A 21,110-nucleotide genomic window follows, 5' to 3' on the forward strand; every position below is an offset into this window, starting at 1 on the left:
TCAATATTGACAAACTAATTCTAAAGTTTATGTGAAAAGGCAAAAGACCCAGAATAGCCAACACAATATTGAAGAAGAATAGCAAAGTCAGAGGACTGACAATACCTGACTTAAGTCTTTCTATAAAGCTACAGTAATCAAGGTAGGGTGGTGTGGGTGAGAGAATATACAAGTAGATCAAAGGAACAGAATAGAGAGCCCAGAAATAGGCCCACACAAATATAGACATCTTGTCTTTGATAAAGGAGCAAAGGCACTCAATCCAGTGGAGAAAGGATGGTCTTTTCAACAAATGTTGCTGGAAGAACTGGACATCTATGTGCAAGAAAAAAAAAAAAATCTAGGCACAGACCTTACACACTTAACAAAACTTAACTCAAAATGGATCACGGACGTAAATATGAAATGCAAAACCATAAAACTCCTAGAAGATAACACAGGAAGAAACCAGATGGCCTTTGATACAGCAATGATTTTATATATAACACCAAAAATAAAATCATGAAAGAAAATACAGACAACTTGGATTTCATTAAAATTTAAAACTTCTGCTCTGTGAAAGACACTATCAAGAGAATGAGAAGACAAGTCAGCCACAGACTAGAAGAAATTATTTGCAAAATACATATCTGGTAAAGGGCTTTTATTGAAGGTATACAAAGAACTCTTAAAAATCAACAATCAGAAAACGAAAGTACTCAAAAAATGGACAAAAGATCTGAACAGATACCTCACCAAAGAAGATATACAAATGCCAAATAAGCTTATGAGAAGATGCTCAACATCATATGTCACTCAGGAATTGCAAATTAAGACAAGAAGATACTACTATCCACCTATTAGAATGGTCAAGATCTGAATATTGAAAACACCAAATGCTGTCAAGGATAAGGAGCAACAGGAATTCTCATTCACTGTTGGTGAAAATGCAAAATAGTATAGCCACTTTGGAAGACATTTTGGCAATGTCTTACAAAGCAAAACATAGTCTTATCAGATGATTCAGCAGTTGTGCTCCTAATGAGTTTCAACCCCGAAATGAGTTGAAAAGTTATACCTACACAAAAACCTCCACCCAAATTTGATAGCAGCTTTATTCATAATTGCCAAAAATCGGAAGCAACCAAGACATCACAGAAGAATAGATAACCTGTAATGCCTATATACAATGGAAAATTATTCAGCAAGCAATTTAAAAAAAGTAAAAGAATCTATCAAGCCACAAAAGGAAATAGAGGAACCTTAAATCCTTGCATAAGTACTAAGTGAAAGGAGGCAGTCTGCTAAGGGGATATACTTTATGATTCCAACTATATGACACTGTGGAAAAGGTAAAACTATAGAGACAGTGAAAAGATCAGTGGTTTCTAGGAATTGGAGTGGGGGGCAAAGGGATGAATATGTAGAGTACAGGGGATTTTTAGGGCAGTACAGTTATTCAGTATGATGCTGTTATGATGGATACATGACATTATGCATTTGGAAAAACCAATAGACTTGTTCAACACGAAGAATGAACACCAATGTCAACTATGGATGTTAGTTAACAATAATGTGTAAATACTGATTCATCAGTTATAACAAATATACCAGATGAATGCAAGATATTAGTGATAGGAGAAGCTGTGAGGGAGAAGGGGGGTATATGGAAACTCTCTGTACTTTCTGCTTAATTTTTCTGTAAACCTAAACTTATTTTTAAAAAAAGTCTACTTAAAAAAATGTGCAAGACGAAAAATCATTCAGATCATGTGCTCTACTTCCAATTCATAAAATCTTGAAGACGTAATTTAGGCAGATCCTAATCTAGCTACTTGTTTCTGCCCTACCAAATGGCAACCAGGGATTAGCCCTTGCCATTGAAATTCTCATTGTTCTGGCATTTTCTTTCCATTGTCTTTGTATCATCTCATCAACTTACCTGGATCCACCACCTCATCCCTACACTCTTGTGTCTCCCTCTTTCTCTCTGTGTCTCCCTCTTCCCAAATTTATTCAATGATGACCAGAATGGTAGAGAAAATGAGAAGGAAGGAAGGAAGAACATTTAGTCATGATTGCTGCTTCTCCCTTGCTTGCTTCCTTCTGTTTCCAATAAATACACACAGGCACACACACACACATGCACACGCACACACACACACACACCCCAAGAGGCTTGCTTACAGGTGCCACTGTGGTAACCCCTTCAGTTCCTGTCACATTCCTTCAAATTTGTCATGTGTGACTTTTTGTGCCTGAAATTCCTGTCAGGAAAGAGGAATGATTTCCTCTTGAAAAAAGGAATCACTTCCTGTTATTATTTCCTTCCTCATTGTCTGGCTTTATTTTTTGCATATTCTTTTTGTTCTTTGACAGAAATAAGAATGCTTTAGTAGCCTTTTCAGAGTCCTCTAGCCAGATCATCAACAATAGGTGAGTTGATTTTCTGTCATCTGAGTGGGAAAACCATTTGGGAGCATTGGTGACAATACAGAATGTCCGTGATAGCCTGTCAGCTTCTATATATAACTTTTTTCTTTTTTGGATCAAGAAGGACCAGGTCAAAAGAGAGAGAACACTTACTATTTGTGTTCGTGAACTTTAAGGATTACTAGTGAAAATCCTTAGGGAACTATTAGAGTACCTGTGTATATCTTTCTGCTAGTGTGGGTCAAGGGAGAAAACACTATTTGGAAGCACAAAGGCAGTAGCGGTGGACAGGGAGCAGAGGAGCCCTCAGCAGAAACTAAAAGAGATAATAGACTTGAGATCTGTCCCTTACCCTCCAGAGCTCTGCCACAATGGGAGGCTGGTATCCCAAACCCAAACCAACCATCATACTGGAGGTAGGCCCTGCTTCAGTCCGACAGTTACTTAACCCTATCTGAGGAGAAGGAAAGACATCCATGAAACATGAAGAGTAAGGAGGTGGTGGAGGGACTTGAAATCAGAAAATGAGATGGGATAAGAGGGATTCCTACCTACAAACTATAGCTGAATTTGAAGTAAATGTAATCACAAAAGGCAATTACACATTGGGGTTAAGTTTAGTAGTAAAGAAATGTTTTTAAATCTTGATCCATTAAGGATTCTTTTACAGACCTAAGAATTTTATTACCATCATATGAAGCCTCAATTCTAGGGAAAGATGAAATATTTTCCAAATAACCAAATTACATGTGAACTTACAGGGTTCAACCATTTTGTAAGTTATAGAGAAATTGTAGCTAATTTGAATGAGAAAAGTGAGTCTATGAAGTCACACGGTGTTTGATCATGTACATTTTAATCCTTTAGTTCTGATTGGGATAAATTGACATCAGTAACCACTGAGGAAGTCTCCAGCAAAAGGTGAGATTATAGATATATCTGTAAAGATACACACACAAAGTGAAGAGAGATTTCTATTTGGAAACAAGGAGAATGATAGCAGGGTGTCAGTGGATAACAATACAGAGTGTCTTTGACACTCTTTTGGAGTCATCTCATGGTAGCATCTGTAGGTAACTCTTTACCTTTTTGGACCCATTTGGATAAAAAAGGAACAAGTTATAAAAGGGATGCTTCTTCCCCTAAGTGTGTTTTGTCACCCTTAATTAGTAGCAGCCAAAACTCTTAAGAAACTATCAGATTGCCCACATGTGAGACTCTACTAGAGTGGACCAAGAGAGCACAGAATCTCATTTGGAGCAAGGAGACAAGGTAGCAGTGGACAGAGAACAGTGGAGCCCTCAGCAGAAAAGAATGGAGCTAATAGAGCCTGGATGTGTCAATGACCCTCCAGAGTTTTGCCACGGTGTGAGGCTAGTGCCCATACTCACTGTCATATTGGAAGGAGCCCCCCGCCCCTACCTTAGCCTGCAGTTGCTTGACCCTGAGGGTCAGAAAAGATATCTATGATGGTGAAAGCAAGAAAGTGATGGAGGGGCTTAAGAATTGGGAATTAAACGTGAGAAGAGGGATGGGTACCTACAAACTGAAGTGGAATTTGAAATAAATTCTACCACAAAAGGCTGTTACACACTAGGATTAGGGTAATTGTAAAGAACTTTGCTTGTATCTTGATGCATTAATTATTTACAGGCTAAAATTTTCATTACTACCTTATATAAAGCCTCATTTCTAATAAAAACTAACATACTAGATTTAGTTATATATACATGAATTTTTTTTTACAAGTGGATCAGAGTTTATTAAGTAGGGGGTGAAGAGGGTGTGGCACAAGTAGAAGTATGCAACACCCGAAGTGAACAGAATCTGAGATTCCTGAAAAAAAATCTGTCGATTACACAATTGGCCACTTGCTCCTCCATTGACACAGGGACTGGTCAGGGCAGATGAGGGAATAAATCCTGTGGCAGGACCAGTGGTTACTCCCAGGCTGGGAATAATCTCCACGGAGCTTTCAAGACCAAGCCAGGCTTGGGCAGAGACTTCATAGCTGATGAAGCTGGATCCAGCAAGGTGGCTGTGAGCGAGAAGCCCTGGGTGGCAATCTGGTTGTATATCATGAGCTGGCAGCACTGGCTCTGATCCCTAGGGAAGCAGTAGAGGTCATGGGTGAGGGCAGCCACCGTGCCCAGGCAGCCTATGGGTACCATTGGGTTCTTGCAGGTCTTGAGAAGGAACTTTTCCTTGAAGCTTTCTGGAGTGCTGCAGACACTGAGGCTAAAGCCCTCAACGACTAGATGCTGCGACAGTTCAAAGGGTGCCTCTGAAGTCATAAGGCTGGGAGCCCCCATGTCCCAGGCAACAGCAGTATGAGAAAACAGGGATGCTGAACTCCATCTCCTCTATATGTGAATTTGTAAAGATCAACCAGTTCATAAGCTGTAAAGTAATTACAGCTATTTGAATTAAAACAAACAAGTCTAAAATTAAAATGTGGTATCTGAATAGGTAACTCTTTAGTCCTTTAACACTGCTCTGAATGAATTAACATCAAAAAGCTATGAGGGGGCCACCCATGAAATTTGAGATATAAATGAATAAATAAAAATAAATATATATCTTTTTATATATACACATGTGTATTTATTTAGTTATATCAAGACAGACATACAAACACACATACACAAACATAAATACAATGAAAGAAAGAGAGATAAATTTCCAAATTCATTCTTAGGAGTATCCTTGACAGTACAGTGTCTTTGACACTGTTTCTAAATCTTACTATAGCACCTTTAGGTAACTTTTCATCTTATTGGATTTGGTTGGATAAAAAAGGAACAGGTCATAAGAGGAATGCTTCTTCCTCCTAGTAACTACCACCCAAAAGTCTTAGAAAAATTTCAGAATGCTCCAAATAGGAGCATTCTGCCTTTGAGACTCTATAGATTGAGTGAAAGGGGGACAGAATCCAATTTAAGGCAAGGTGGAGGTAGCAGTGGACAAAGAGCAGAGGAGCCCTCATCACAAAGAAAGGAGCTAATAGAGTGGGATCTGTCCCTCACCCTCCAGAGTTCTGCTGCCATGTGAGGCTGGTGTCCTACACCCAAACCCACCACCCAATAGAGGGAGTCCCCAACTCAGGCCTGCAGTCACTTAACCCTTTCTGAGGGCCAGGAAAAACAACCATGTTAGGTGAAAGTAAAGGTGAAGGAAGAACTTGAGAGGTAGGAAATTAGGTAGGAGAAGAGGGATGCTCACCTGAGAATTGAAGTTGATTTTGAAATAAATTCCACCACAAAAGGTTGTTACACCACGGGTCAAGTTCAGTAGTAAAGAACTGTACTTAAATCTTGAGTCATTAACTTTTTTGGTAGGTCTAAAATATTCATTACAAACATATATAGTATCATTTCCAGGGAAAAGGAGATATTGGATTCCAAACAACTGATTTACATGTGAATTTTCTAAGAGTCAACTGGTTGATAAAATCAAGAGTAATTGTAGCTAATTTGAACTAAAAAAGTAAGTCTAGAAGTCGTGTGGTGCCTTACTATGTGTGTTTTTAATCCTTTAGCCCTGCGCCAAGTGAACTGAGCACAGTATCTTCTGACAGCTTCTACGATGCCAAGTGAGCTATGACGAATAAATCTGTATATATGTGTCCGTATATGTGTAGACACACACACACACACACACATTCAGAGAAATTGATGTTTGGGATGTTCACTCTCAGGAGCAGCTGGGAATACAGAGTTCCCTTCATATATTTTTAAAGCCCTCTCATGGTAAGCTTCTACGTGTAATATTCTTTGTCTTGAAATTGAGATAGAAAAGACGCACAGGTCATAAAGGAAGTCTTTTTAATCCTAGAATTTGTCGCCCTTGATTACTGTGTATGAAATTCTACTAGAGATGGCAAGGAAGGAGAGAAACTTATTTGGAGCAAGGAGGAGTTAGCAGTGGACAGGGAGCCAGAGGAGGCCTTAGCAGAGAAGATGGGAGCTAATAGACTGGGATCTGTCCCCCATCCTCCAGAGTTCTGCTGCCGTGTGAGGCTGGTGTCCCAGACCCAAACCCACCCTAGTATAGAGGGAGTCCCTGACTCTGGCCTGCAGTGACTTGACCCTATCTGAGGGCCAGGAAAGACAGCCATGATCGAGGACAGTCAAGGGTGAAGGAGGGACTTGAGAAGCAGGAAATTAGGTAGCGGAAGAGGGATGCACACCTGCAAATTGAAGTTGATTTTGAAATAAATTCCACCACAAAAGGCTGTTACACCATGGGTCAAGTTCAGTAGTAAAGAACTGTACTTAAATCTCGAGTCATTAACTTTTTTGGTAGGTCTAAAATATTTGTTACAAACATATATAGCATTATATCTAGGGAAAAGGAGATATTGGATTCCAAATAACTGATTACATGTGAATTTTCTGAGTAAACCAGTTAATGACGTCAAGAGTAATTGTAACTAATTTGAACCAAAAAAGTAAGTCTGGAAGTCACGTGGTACCTTACTATGTGTGTTTTTAATCCTTTCACACTGTCCTGAGTAAATTGACAACAGAAACCGCTGATGAAACCTCTGATGAAATGTGAGATAGAAAGATAGATATATATAAACAGAAATATATATATATATATATATATATATATATATATATATATATATATATAAATACAGAGAGGGAGATGTATTGAGATTTGGGGGGTTTGTTTTCAGCAGCATGCATGACATTACAGAGTGTCCTTGACACTAGTTGGATAAAAGAGAAGTAGGTCGTAAGAGGGTTGCTTCTTACCCCTTTTGTCACCCTTATTAGCAGCAAAATCCCTTAGAATGCTGTCAGATTGCCCATCTATAAGACTCTGCTAAAGTGGTCCCAGAGAGCAGGAAAACCTATTTGAAGCAAGGAGAAGTAATTCTGAAGGGGTTCAGGAGTAAAGAAATGTACGTGAACTTGATTCACTAAGTTGTTTTTCCTAGGACTCAGATCTTCATTACAAATATATAAAGTCTCATTTCTAGGGAAAAATTAACTATCAGTTTCAAGTAACTGATTAAAGTATTATTTTTTAGGACAAGTAGATTACAAGTTATTGAAAAATTGTAGCTAATTCTCATTTAAAAATAAGTCTAGAGAAACATGTAACGTCTTACTATGTGCATTTCTAATCCTTTAGCTGTGACTCAAATGAGTCGAAAACTATAACCCATGTTAGACCCATGCCTGAAAGGTGAGATGTAAATACATATATAGAAAGAGATGGGGGGATATTGACACTTGTGAAATCTGATTATTTATTGAATGGAGTCCTTATCTCAGGAAGTTGTTTGAATCCTGTCCAAGGAGGAGAAAAGATATCCATGATATGTGACAAGTAGAAGGTGGTAGAGGGACCCAGGTTCCAAATAACTAATTAACTTATAGTTTTTTAGAGTTCTATCAGTTTATGAATTGTAGAGCAATTGTACCTGATTTCAACCAAAACAGTAAGTATACAAAGTTACTTGGTTCTGACAATGTACATTTTCAATCTTTCACACTGGCCTGAATAAATTGATATCAGAAGTCTGTGATGGCTTTGATATGTCTTACCTGTCAATGAAGGTTCCATCCAGCAATACCGATGTCATTTGTTTGAGTCAGTGCTATATATATCAATCTTGAGAGAGAGAGAAAAAGAGAGTGAGAAAGACAGACAGACAGAGATAGAAAGAGAGAGAGAAAGAGAAACAGCTATTTGCAAAATTCAGTCTTGGAAGTGTCTATGGAAATACAGTGTTTCCTGGAGAATAATTCTAAAATTATTTCTAAAAAATTAGGTCTTCCAGTGAGCCAAATCATGTTTCCTCTGTCTTTTAGATTCAAAGGATTCTTTTTGTTGAAATAAATTTTTCATATCACTGTTCCATGTAGCACATTTCTAATGATATATTCTTGCATTTGTTGGTGGTTAAAGAATAAAGGAACAACTCTCCAGGCTCGATAATGGTACTGAGGACACTGACTTGTCTGATTCTTGTGGGTAAGTCGGTTTGGAATTTGGAGGGAGGGAGCAGTTGGTGGATCTCTTATCTTTGCAAAGATAGGGCTTGTGTTGAGGCAAGAAAGAAAAAGGAAAATTGTGGAAAGGTATCCAAATGTTTGGGGGGGGTACACAATAATAACTAATTGAATTTGCAGATAAGTACCACGTGTAAAAAAAGTATTTCCACATACTCACAAATAAATGTTCTTCTAGTTTGAAAATGTGAAAATAGACTTAGTAGATAATAATTTTATTATAAAGTTTCTTTCTTAACAAAGGATTGCAGAATGCTGTTTACCCTTCAACTGTATTCCTTTCCTGTTTTTCCTGGATATATACTGACTCTTGGTTTTGTTGATTTTGTCTATGAGGAAATGAGACTGATAGAAAAAGCAAATGTGTTCTGCTGAATAAAGCCCTCTTCATGATTATTGGAATTTTATTAATTTTGACTTGTTTCTGAGTAATCTTACTGAGAGTACTTCCTGCTGCACTGATCTTCAGGCATTTTTACCACAGACTCACAGCAAGGAAACAATAGATTCCTAAAATGGCATGTGTCTGAACTGCGGAAATATTCATGAGATTTTTCTTCTGCTCGTCTCTTGGACAGTTATTTAACCATTCACCAGCTTGTGTCAATGTTGGAGAGTGAGTAGTGCTGAAGAGGATATTAACTGATAACTTTTGCAATTTTTTTGTTGTCTGGACAAAGACAATATGGAAAATAAAAGAGTGACCAGTGAATACAAATAGTTCTTCAAATTACCCATTAATTTCCATTTTCTGTGACTTTTTTCACCATGGGCCATCAATGAAGAGTTCACTCTGTCACTTCATTAAATTTTATGTCTGCATATTAGCTGTATATCTTCTGCAGTGAGGCCGAGGGCTGGGGCAAAATTTGAATAGATTGAGCAAGGCAAGCATTTCCTTTTTCTTACCCCCTCCAAACAAAATAAAGTGGTTTTGTTTTGTTTTCTTAGTTACAAATGCTTATTGTATAGATACAAGTGACATTTGTGATAGTATCTGGGAGAAACACTGGTGTTTCAGACTAGGAGGATGGTTTTTGATTTGGAGTTTGACCTGGAAACAATGCTTGACTTTGACATCTAATATTCACTGGACACTCGGCAAGTCACTAAACCTCTTTAAACTTTAGATCATTCACCTGTAAACTGTAAAAATAATGCTATGTACAGTATCTATCTACTGGGTGTTGTAGAATAAAAAACTAATAATAAAGGTAAATTAGTATGTGTGAAAGTGCTTTTAAAGCTCTAAAGCACCACAAATAAGCTTTATGCTAAAAACCAAAAGTAACACAACAGTTCATTATTAGGAAAATCAGAAAATACAGACAAACAATAAATTCACCCATAAATAGCCATTCTTAATTTTTGATCCATGCCCTTCCAGGTTCTTTAGAGATATACATTTTTTGTTTATGGGTATGGTATCATATGTACCTTCTTTTTAAAAATAACCTTATTGCTCAGTGACGTATCACATATTTCTGTGTTAATAAATATACATATGCATTTACAACACTATATTTTCTTTAATTTCAGATTTTCTATTGTTGCCTGAAGTCCTACCAATAGCTAACTTTATTTATTTTTAAATTTACAACATTATTTTTAACAGCTATACAATACCTCATAGTGTAGATGTGTCATAGTTTATTTAAGTAATCAGATATCAATGGACATTTAAATTGTTTACTTTTTACTCATACAAAGAGTGATGAATATCTTTGAGACCAAACCTCTATATATTATTATTTCCTTATGATAAGTTCTCAGAAATGGAAATTGTGTCAAAAGGAATGCTTGTGAGGCTCTTGATATTGATATGCCCTCCCAAATCACAATATAAAAGTGTACGTTTCCTCCATTCCCATGAGTTTCATAGAACTTGTATTTCATTGTTTGCAAATTACCTTAGCCCATTTAAAATTGGGATATTAGGGGCTGGCCCCACGGCCAAGTGGTTAAGTTCATGCACTCCGCTGCAGGCAGCCCAGTGTTTCATTGGTTCGAATCCTGGGTGCGGACATGACACTGCTTATCGAACCGCACTGAGGCAGCGTCCCACATACCACAATTAGAAGGACTCACAATGAAGAATATACAACTATGTACCAGGGAGCTTTGGGGAGAGAAAAAAGAAAAAAATAGAATCTTTAAAAAAATAAACAAATAAATAAATAAATAAAATTGGGATGTTATCGGGGGGTGACGTCAGCAACATGGTGGCATGAGCTCACCCGGGACACTCCCCTCCAAATTACAACCAAAAAGAGCAACTGCTTTCCAACCAAAAACATAATTGCTAATAACAGAAATTGTCAGAGACCCCCAGCAGCCAAATGCCGGAGGGTGGAGAGGCTGGAGCCACCCTCGGAGGAGCTGGAACTGGGTAGGAAAGAACTTTGCTCCCTCCCCTAGAGACTGGGATTTGCTGCTGTGGGTGAGGGAAGGAGTGGGGGAGGGGCCGCGCGTGTGGGGATCATCCAGGACTCCCACCGCCGGTGCAGTGGAAACCCTCTAACGGGGGAAAGCTTTTGCATGGGGGAACCCCAGCAAGCCAGGGCCCTCGGAGACCAGAGAGCAAGAGCTGACCCCAATCCAGGTCAGCACGCAAGAGAAAGTGCCCCTCCTCCCCCAACCCACACTGCACGCGGCCATCGCAGCTGAAGGTAGAGGGCTCAGAATGCAAGGCTCTCGTCCCCCATCTAGTGGCAACAGGCTGTAACTGCAACCAAATAATAGCATCATGTGCAAAAACTGCTCCTCTACCATCCAGCAATTTATAAAAGCTCCAGTCCAACAGGAAAACAATAAAAATACAGAAGTAGGTCCTGAGGACTTGGAAATACGTAAACTAAGTGAAGATGAGTTCAAAATAGCTATCATCAAAATATTCAATGAGGTAAAGGGAAATATAGAGAAACAAGTCAATGAGTTCTGGAGTTACTTCCCAAAAGAGATTGAAATTATAAAGAAGAATCAATTAGAAATACTAGAGGTGAAAAATACAATGGATCAGATAAAACAGGATACGGATTCTCTGAATGCCCGTGTAGACACCATAGAGGAGAAAATTAGCATAATCTAAGATAGACAGGCTGAATGGCTCCAGACAGAGGAAGAAGGGGAACTAAGAATTTAAAAAACTGAAGAAAATCTCAGAGAAATAGCTGACTCAATGAGAAAATGCAACTTAAGAATCATCGGAATTCCTGAGGGTGTGGAAAAGGAAAATGGAGCAGAAAGTATGCTCAACGAAATAATAGAAGAGAAGTTCCCAAATCTAGGGATTGAGAGATAAATGTGTGTGAAGGAAGCTTTCAGATCTCCTAGATTTGTCAATGTAAAAAGACCTACTGCAAGGCATATAGTAGTAAAAATGGCAAAAATGAATGACAAAGAAAGAATACTCAGGGCAGCAAGGCAGAAGAAAATAACCTACAAAGGAACCCCTAGCAGACTTTCAGTGGATTTCTCTACAGAAACCTTACAAGCTAGGAGAGATTGGAGTGGCATATTCAAAACTTTAGAGGATAAAAATCTTCAGGCAAGAATACTCTATCCAGCAAAAATATCCTTCAGATATGAGGGAGAAATTAAATCTTTTCCAGACAAACAAAAGCTAAGGGACTTCATAGTCACAAGACCTCCACTACAAGAAATCCTCAAGAAGGCTCTCATACCTGAGAAAAGATAAAAAGGGAGAAAGGGGTCACAAAACACAGAGTAGGGAGACAGATAGAATCTGAATAGGATAGCAAATATTCAACTATATCATTAGGATAAAGGGAAGGAAATCACCAAAGCAAAGACAATCTTATCACTCTAACCACAAACTCACAACACGAGCCGGAATAAGAGATGAAAATAATAATTTAGGAGGAGAGGAGGAAAGGGTCTGAAACAGTCTAGGCTAAGGAAGTAAGAGACCACCAGAAAATGGACTATGTTATACACGAGATTCTGAATACAAAGTTCAGGGTAGCCACTAAACTAAAAAACAGAACAGAGACACAAAACATAAATAAGAAAAAAATCTAAGAAACCCAGCATAAGAAATTGCAGTAGTCAATAGGTAGGCTAAAACATACAGGACGAGAAACAAAGGAAGCACAGGAAAACTGGAAAACGAGCAACAGAATGACAGCATTAAGCCCTCATGCATCAATACTCACCTTCAATGTAAATGGATTGAACTCTCTAATCAAAAGACACAGAGTGGCAAAATGGATTAAAGAACAAGATCCAACAATTTGTTGCCTCCAGGAAACACACCTCAGCTCCAAGGACAAACACAGGCTCAGAGTGAAGGGGTGGAAGACAATACTCCAAGCTAATAGCAAACAAAAGAAAGCAGGTGTCGCAATACTTACATCAGACAAAACAGACTTCAAGATAAGGCAGGTAAGAGAGACACAGAGGGCCAAAATATATAATGATCAAAGGGACACTTCATCAAGAAGAAATAATGCTTATAAATATCTATGCACCCAACACAGGAACACCAAAGTTCATAAAGCAACTATTAACAAACCTAAAAGACGATATCAAAAATAACACAATAATAGTAGGGGACCTCAACACCCCACTCACATCAATGGACAGATCATCCAGACAGAAAATCAATAAAGAAACAGTGGAGCTAAACAAAAAGCTAAAACAGTTGGACTTAATAGACATATATAGAACACTCCATCCAAAAACAGCAGAATACATATTCTTCTCATGCGTGCATGGAACATTCTCAAGGATAGACCATATGTTGGGAAACAAGGCAAGCCTCTACAAATTTAAAAAAATTGAAATAATAACAAGCACCTACTCCGATCATAATGCTATAAAGCTAGAAATTAATTACGAGAAAAAAGCTGAGAAAAGCACAAGGATGTGGAGACTAAACAATAGGCTATCGAACAAGCAATGGATCATGGAAGAAATTAAAGAAGAAATCAGAAAATACCCGGAGACAAGTGACAATGATAACATGCTATACCAACTCAGATGGCATGCAGCAAAAGCTGTGTTAAGAGGAAAATTCATTGCAATTCAGGCACATCTTAACAAACAAGAAAAATCCCAAGTCAGCAGTCTTAAACTACACCTAACTGAACTAGAGAAAGAAGAACAAACAAAGCCCAAAGTCAGCAGAAGGAGAGAAATAATAAAAATCAGAGCAGAAATAAATGCTATTGAAACAAAAAAGGCAGTAGAAAGGATCAATGAAACAAAGAGCTGGTTCTTTGAGAAGATAAATAAAATTGACAAACCCCTAGCCAGACTTACAAAGAAAAAAAGAGAGAAAGCTCAAATAAACAAAATCAGAAATGAAAGAGGAGAGATAACAACAGACTCTACAGAAATACAACGGATTATAAGAGAATACTACAAAAAACTATATGCCAGCAAAATGGATAACCTAGAGGAAATGGATAAATTCTTGGACTCCTACAATCTCCCAAAGCTCACTCAAGAAGAAGCAGACAATTTGAACAGACCAATCACAAGGAAAGAGATTGAAACAGCAATCAAAAGCATCCCAAAAAATAAAACCCCAGGACCAGATGGCTTTCCTGTGGAATTCTACCAAACTTTCAGAGAGGATTTAATACCTATCCTTTTCAAGCTATTCCAAAAAATTGAGGAGGATGGAACACTTCCTAACACATTCTGTGAGGCCAACATCACGCTGATACCAAAGCCTGACAAGGACAGCACGAGAAAGGAGAACTACAGGCCAATATCACTGATGAACATAGATGCAAAAATTCTCAACAAAATTTTGGCGGCCCAAATACAGCAATACATCAAAAGGATCATACATCAGGATCAAGTGGGATTCATACCAGGGACACAGGGATGGTTCAACATCCGCAAAGCAATCAACGTGATACACCACATCAACAAACTGAGGAATAAAAACCACACGATCATCTCAATAGATACAGAGAAAGCATTTGACAAGATCCAACAGCCATTTATGATAAAAACTCTGAACAAAATGGTGATAGAAGGGAACTACCTCAACATAATAAAGGCCATATGTGACAAACCCACAGTCAACATCATGCTCAATGGGCAAAACCTGAGAACCATCCCCTGAAAACAGGAACGAGACAAGGACGCCCTCTATCACCACTCTTATTTAACATAGTACTGGAGGTTTTGGCCAGAGCAATTAGGCAAGAAAAAGGAATCCAAATAGGGAGGGAAGAAGTGAAACTCTCGCTGTTTGCAGATGACATGATCTTATATATAGAAAACCCCAAAGAATCCATTGGAAAACTTTTAGAAGTAATCAACAACTACAGCAAAGTTGCAGGGTATAAAATCAATTTACATAAATCAGTAGCATTTCTATACTCTAATAACGAACTAACAGAAAAAGAACCCAAGAACACAATACCATTCACAATTGCAACGAAAAGAATAAAATACCTCGGGATGAATTTAACTAAGGAAATGAAAGACATATACAATGAAAATTACAAGGCTTCTCTGAAAGAAATGGATGACAACGTAAAGAGATGGAAAGACATTCCAGGCACATGGATTGAAAGAAGAAACGTAGTTAAAATGTCCATTCTACCCAAAGCAATCTACAGATTCAACACCATCCCAATGAGATTCCCAATGACATTCTTTACAGAAATAGAACAAAGAATCCTAAAATTCATATGGGGCAACAAAAGCCCTCGAATTGCTAAAGCAATCCTGAGAAAAAAGAACGCAGCTGGAGGCATCACAAGCCCTGACTTCAAAACATACTACAAAGCTACAGTAATCAAAACAGCATGGTACTGGTACAAAAACAGGTGCACAGATCAATGGAACAGAATTGAAAGCCCAGAAATTAAACCACACATCTATGGACAGCTAATCTTCGACAAAGGAGCTGAGAGCATACAATGGAGAAAAGAAAGTCTTTTCAACAAATGGTGCTGAGAAAACTGGAAAGCCACATGTAAAAGAATGAAAATTGACCATTCTTTTTCACCATTCACCAAAATAAACTCAAAATGGATCGAAGACCTAAAGCTGAGACCTGAAACCATAAGGCTTCTAGAAGAAAACGTAGGCAGTACACTCTTTGACATCAGTATTAAAAGGATCTTTTTGGACACCATGTATTCTCAGACAGTGGAAACCATAGAAAGAATAAACAAATGGGACTTCATCAGACTAAAGAGCTTCTTCAAGGCAAGGGAAAACAGGATTGAAACAAAAAAACAACCCACTAGCTGGGAAAAAAATATTTGCAAGTAAAACATCCGGCAAAGGCTTAATATCCATAATACATAAAGAACTCACACAACCCAACAACAAAAAATTGAACAACCCAATTAAAAAATGGGTAGGAGACATGAACAGACATTTCTCCAAAGAAGATATACGGATGGCCAATAGGCACATGAAAAGATATTCATCATCACTGATCATCAGGGAAATGCAAATCAAAACTACACTAAGATATCACCTTAAACCCATTAGAATGACAAAAATATCTAAAACTAATAGTAACAAATGTTGGAGTGGTTGTGGAGAAAAAGGAACCCTCATGTGCTGCTGGTGGGAATGCAAACTGGTGCAGCCACTATGGAAAACAGTATGGAGATTCCTCAAAAATTTAAAAGTAGAACTACCATATGATCCAGCTATTCCACTATTGGGTATCTATCCAAAGAGCTTGAAATAAGCAATTCCAAAAGTCCCATGCACCCCAATGTTCATTGCAGCATTATTTACAATAGCCAAGACGTGGAAGCAACCTAAGTGCCCATCAACAGATGATTGGATAAAAAAAGATGTGGTATATATATACAATGGAATACTACTCAGCCATGAAAAGAACAAAATTGTCCCATTTGCAACAACATGGATGGACCTTGAGGGAATTATGTTAAGTGAAATAAGCCAGATAGAGGAGGACAATCTCTGTATGACTCCACTCATATGAGGAATTTAAATACGTCGACAAAGAGAACAGATTAGTGGCTACCAGGGGAAAGGGGGGGTGGGGGTGGGCAAAAAGGGTGAAGGGTTGCACCTACAACACGAGTGACAGACAATAATGTACAACCGAAATTTCACAAGATTGTAACCTATCATTACCTCAATAAAAAATTTAAAATATAAAATAAAGTAAAATTGGGATGTTATCTCTGTCATTGGATTGAAAAGTTAAATATATCAATCTTTTTCATGTCATATATAGGGCAAGTAATTTTTCCCAGGTTGTCTAGCTTTTCACTGTGTATAAATTTATAGTCTTTTTTTTTCTAACATCTGTTGCCAATCTTCCTCTTTTTTTTTTTCTTTACATGAGCCACCAACATAGAATGGCCACTGAAAGATGAGTGGCATGGGTCCGCACCTGAGAACCAAATCCAGGCCGCAGAAGCAGAGTGCACTGAACTTAACCACTAGGCTGCCAGGGCTGGCCCATAGAAGTTTATAATCTTCATGCATTTGAATATATCTCTACTTTCCTTTGTGATTTATGCCTTTAGTGTCATACGTAGAAAGTCTTTCTCTACCCAAGATTTTAATATAGTCACCAAAATTTCTTCTTCTATATTTTGAATTTATTTTCTACATTTGAATAAAACATCTGCCCAGAATTTATTTTGTATTAAGGTATAAAATGTAGGAATCTACTTTTCTCCCAAGTGACTACCTAGTTTCCCCAACATCAAAATTGCATCCCCCTCCATTGCTCTTGCCCTGTTTTAATGATCTCTATTGCACTTATCACTTTATAACTTATTATGTTATTTACTTATTTATTATACTTATGGTCTGTCCTCATAACAAGAGTGCAAGCATCATGAAGGAAGAAAATTTTGTCCATTTTGTTAACTGCTGTAACTCCAGTGACTAAAACAGCACCATAGTACATAGTAGGCACTCAATGACTTTGGTTGAATGAATGAACCTATTATTGAAAAAATTTCTATTTTCTTCAGTGATTTTTAAATGTCTCTCTATTTTATTATGAATCTTTGCATACCGGCTCTGTTTCCAGAATTTATTTTATTCCATCATTTTACTAGCCTTTTGATTACAGCACACTTTTCACACCTTAAGGTATAATTTACAGCATAGTAAATATTCTTTAAAAACTTAAGCTACAATTTATATTTAATGAATTTTATGCATTGTGTGGCAATTCTATGAGTTTTGACTAATACATAGATTCGTGTAACCACTGTCATAATCATGACACAGAAAAATTCTATCATCCTTTTAAAATTTCTCAAGTCCTTTTGTGTTCAACCTTTCCCCCAAATCTAGCCCCTGGCAATGACTGATCTATTTTCTGTCCCTATAGTTTCACCTTTTCCAGAATGTCATGTAGTTGAGTTGAACAGTATGTAGCCAATTGAAATTGGCTTCTTTCATATAGCTTAATGCATTGGAGATTCATCCATATAAATACGTGTATCAGTAGTCTGTTTCTTTTTATTGCTGAGTAGTATGCCATTATATGAATATTCCATATTTTCCTATCCATTCACCCATTGATGGACGTTTAGATTATTTCCAGTTTTGGCCTGTTATGAATAATGTGGCTATGAACATTTGCATATACGTCTTTGTGTGGGCGTAAGGATTGCTGAATCTTATGGTAAAGTGTAGTTTAATTGTATAAAAAATAGTTTCCAAAATGGCTGTACTGTTTCACATGTTTGAGGGTTCTGGTTGCTCTGCATCCTTGCCTGTACTTCGTATTGTCCGTCTGTTTTGTTTCACTTTGTTTTTTAAGACATTGTAATAGGTGAGTAGAGGTATCTCGCTGAGACTTGAAATTGTATTTTCATAATGACCAATGATGTTGAGCATCTTTTCGTATGCTTACTTGCTATCCATTAATTTCCTTTGGTGAAGTGTCTATCCAAGTTTTTGATCTGTTTTTAAATTCTTTTTCCTTATTGTTGAGTTTTGAGAGTTCTTTATATGTTCTGGATACAAATTCATCAGATAAATATTTTGCAAATATTTTCTCCCAATCTGTAGCTTGTCCCTGTTTTGGTTTATTTTTTTTACACAGCGGAAATTTTTAATTTTGATAAAATTCAATTTTTTTCTTTCATGATTATGATTTTTGGTGTACTGTCTAAGACATGTTTTTCTAACCCAAGGTCACAAATATTTTCTCCTATGTTTTCTTCTAGAAATTTCATAGTTTTAGGTTTTACATTTAGGTACATGGATCCATTTTGGGTTCGTTTTGGTGTACGTTGTGTGATATAGGTTGAAGACTGTTCTTTTGTATATGTATGTCCAATAATTCTACTACAATTTCTTGTGAGACTATTTTTTCTCTGTTGAATTGCCGTTGCATCTTTGTTGAAAATCAGTTGACCACGTACAAGAGTCTATTTCTGGACTCTATTTTGTTCCACTGTTCTATGTGTCGATTCTTTCTTCTATACCACACTGTCTTGATTATTTAACTTTATAGTAAGTCTTTAAATCAGGGAGTGGTATCACTTTGCCTTTCCATGTGAATTTTAGAATCAGGTTATCAATATCTACAAAAAATTGTGCTGTGATTTTTTAATAGAAATTGTATTGAATCTATAGCTTGGTTTGAGGAGAAGTGACATCTTAACAATGTTGAGTCTTCTAACCTATGAACATGGTACATCTCTTACCTTAAAATCTTTTTTTCTTTAATCATGTTTTGTAATTTTCAGTGTACAGATCCTGCACATATTTCGTTAATTTACACCAAAGTGTTTTGTGGGTTTTGGTGTTAATATAAATGGTGTAGTTGCTTAAATTTCCATTTTTCAATAGTTCATTGCTAGTATATAGAAATATAATTGTTTTGTTTATTGACCTTTTATCTGATAACTTTATTAAACTCACTTATTAGTTCTATTAGCTTCTTTGTAGATTCCTTGGGATTTTCTGGGTAGACAAGCATATCTTCTACAAATAGAGTTTTATTTCTCCCTTTCAAATCTATACGCCTTTTATTTCCTTTTCTTGCCTTATTGCATTGACTAGAACCTCCAATACAATTTTGAATAGAAGAATAGTGAACTGACATCCTGGATTGCTAATCATTGGGAGAAAATATTCAGTCTTTCACCATTAGGAATGATATTAGCCATGGGATTTTTGTAAATGTCCATTGTCAGGCTAAGGAAGTTCCCTTCTATTCCTAGTTTGCTGAAAGTTTTTATTATGAATGGACCTTAAATTTTTTGGAAAAAAAATTTACATCTATTGAGATGACTGTATGTTTTATTTTCCTTTGTTTATTGACATGGTGAATTACATTAATTTTAGAGTATTGAACCATCCTTGAATTCCTGGAACAAACACCACTTGGTCATGATGCATTTTCTTTTTTATGTTGCTGGATTCGATTTCCTAACGTTTTGTTAAGGATTTTTGCATCTGTATTCATGAGGGATGTTGGTTGGTAATTTTCTTGTCATGTAACATCTTTACTGATTTGGCTGGTCTAACAAAGATAGAATAATCAGGGTAATGCTGGTCTCTTAATGTGAGTTTGGAAATAGTCCTCTTTTCCTCTTTTCTGGAAGAGTTTGTTTAGAATTGGTATTATTTCTTCACTTAAAAATTGGGCTTGGAGTTTTTGTTGTTGGAAAGTTTTAAACTACAAGTTCAATTTCCTTAAAAGGTATATTATCTTTTAGACTATTCAGCTTATCTATTTTTTCTTGAGCAAATGTTAGTAGTTCATGTCTTTCAGGCAATATCTCCATTTAATCTAAGTTGTCATGTATGGCACCTTTTTAATTTCTGTAATGATAAAATGCGATTAAATATCTTGTATGTCAGTATTCTCCCACTGCAATGGTTTTATTACATTGTGGTCAGAAAATATAGCCTGCATAATTTTTATATTTTAAAGTACATTGAAGTTTTTTATGTCTTATTACAGGATGAGTTTCTTCAAATATTTCATACGAATTCTTTAAGTATGTGTTTGCTGCACAAGAAGTTTCTATATTTCAATATATATATATTTAAGAATAGATAGTATTTGGCCAGAGACACTCAGATCTTATCTTTGCCACCAATACTCCCAAGGGAAGTACATACCCTGTGGACCAAGCCAGGCAAAAGACACTCCTAGTTACTTTGGAGCTTCCTCTCCAAACCCCGGTAGAGAATTCTAATGAGCTAACTTAGGTTGGAATCAGATCTGAAGCCGGACTCAGCTCTCTTCAACCAGAGTTTACACTATAAACTGGGAATGTAGCCTTGTGTGTTGTGGATAGTTTGGGGGAAAAGTCCAGAGCCCTAGTGTGAGAGCAGGAAGACCAAAGAATCACCCTGGGGCCCTTAGTGCTTTGAGTATGGCCACATGCCTTCTCCAGCATCTGTACAGAGAAGTAAGCGTCCAATGGGAAAGACAGGACCTGACCCCAATACACATCTCACCTCTTTTCAACATGGCCTTGTTAATGTCCTATAGAATCTACCTTCTATCAATATAAGATGTCTTGGTCATAGTTAATAAGTTTACTTTGAATTCAACTTTGATATTAATATTACAACTTTTAATATTTTGAGATTTAACGTTTGCATCTCATATCTTTGTCCATCTCTTTATTTTCAAACTATCATTTTAATTTAGTTTTTGTCTCTTGTATATAGCGTATTGTGCATTTAGTTTTTAAACTTATC

The 21,110-nt window shown here is 37.0% G+C and overlaps 1 protein-coding gene across 1 annotated transcript in view; it reads left to right on the forward strand.

The window, feature by feature from the left end:
• The window catches only part of LOC138918352 (phosphatidylinositol 3,4,5-trisphosphate 3-phosphatase TPTE2-like), a 367,155-nt gene that overhangs the window by 73,853 nt on the left and 272,192 nt on the right, over positions 1-21,110 (forward strand). Inside the window, exons 15-19 of the mRNA XM_070239587.1 lie at positions 2,359-2,415; positions 3,280-3,333; positions 5,951-6,004; positions 7,558-7,611; positions 8,338-8,403. Coding sequence (XP_070095688.1) covers positions 2,359-2,415; positions 3,280-3,333; positions 5,951-6,004; positions 7,558-7,611; positions 8,338-8,403 — 285 coding nt within the window. The remainder of the gene's footprint in view (positions 1-2,358; positions 2,416-3,279; positions 3,334-5,950; positions 6,005-7,557; positions 7,612-8,337; positions 8,404-21,110) is intronic.

Source organism: Equus caballus, chromosome 17 (assembly GCF_041296265.1).
Source record: "Equus caballus isolate H_3958 breed thoroughbred chromosome 17, TB-T2T, whole genome shotgun sequence".
NCBI lineage: Eukaryota > Metazoa > Chordata > Mammalia > Perissodactyla > Equidae > Equus > Equus caballus.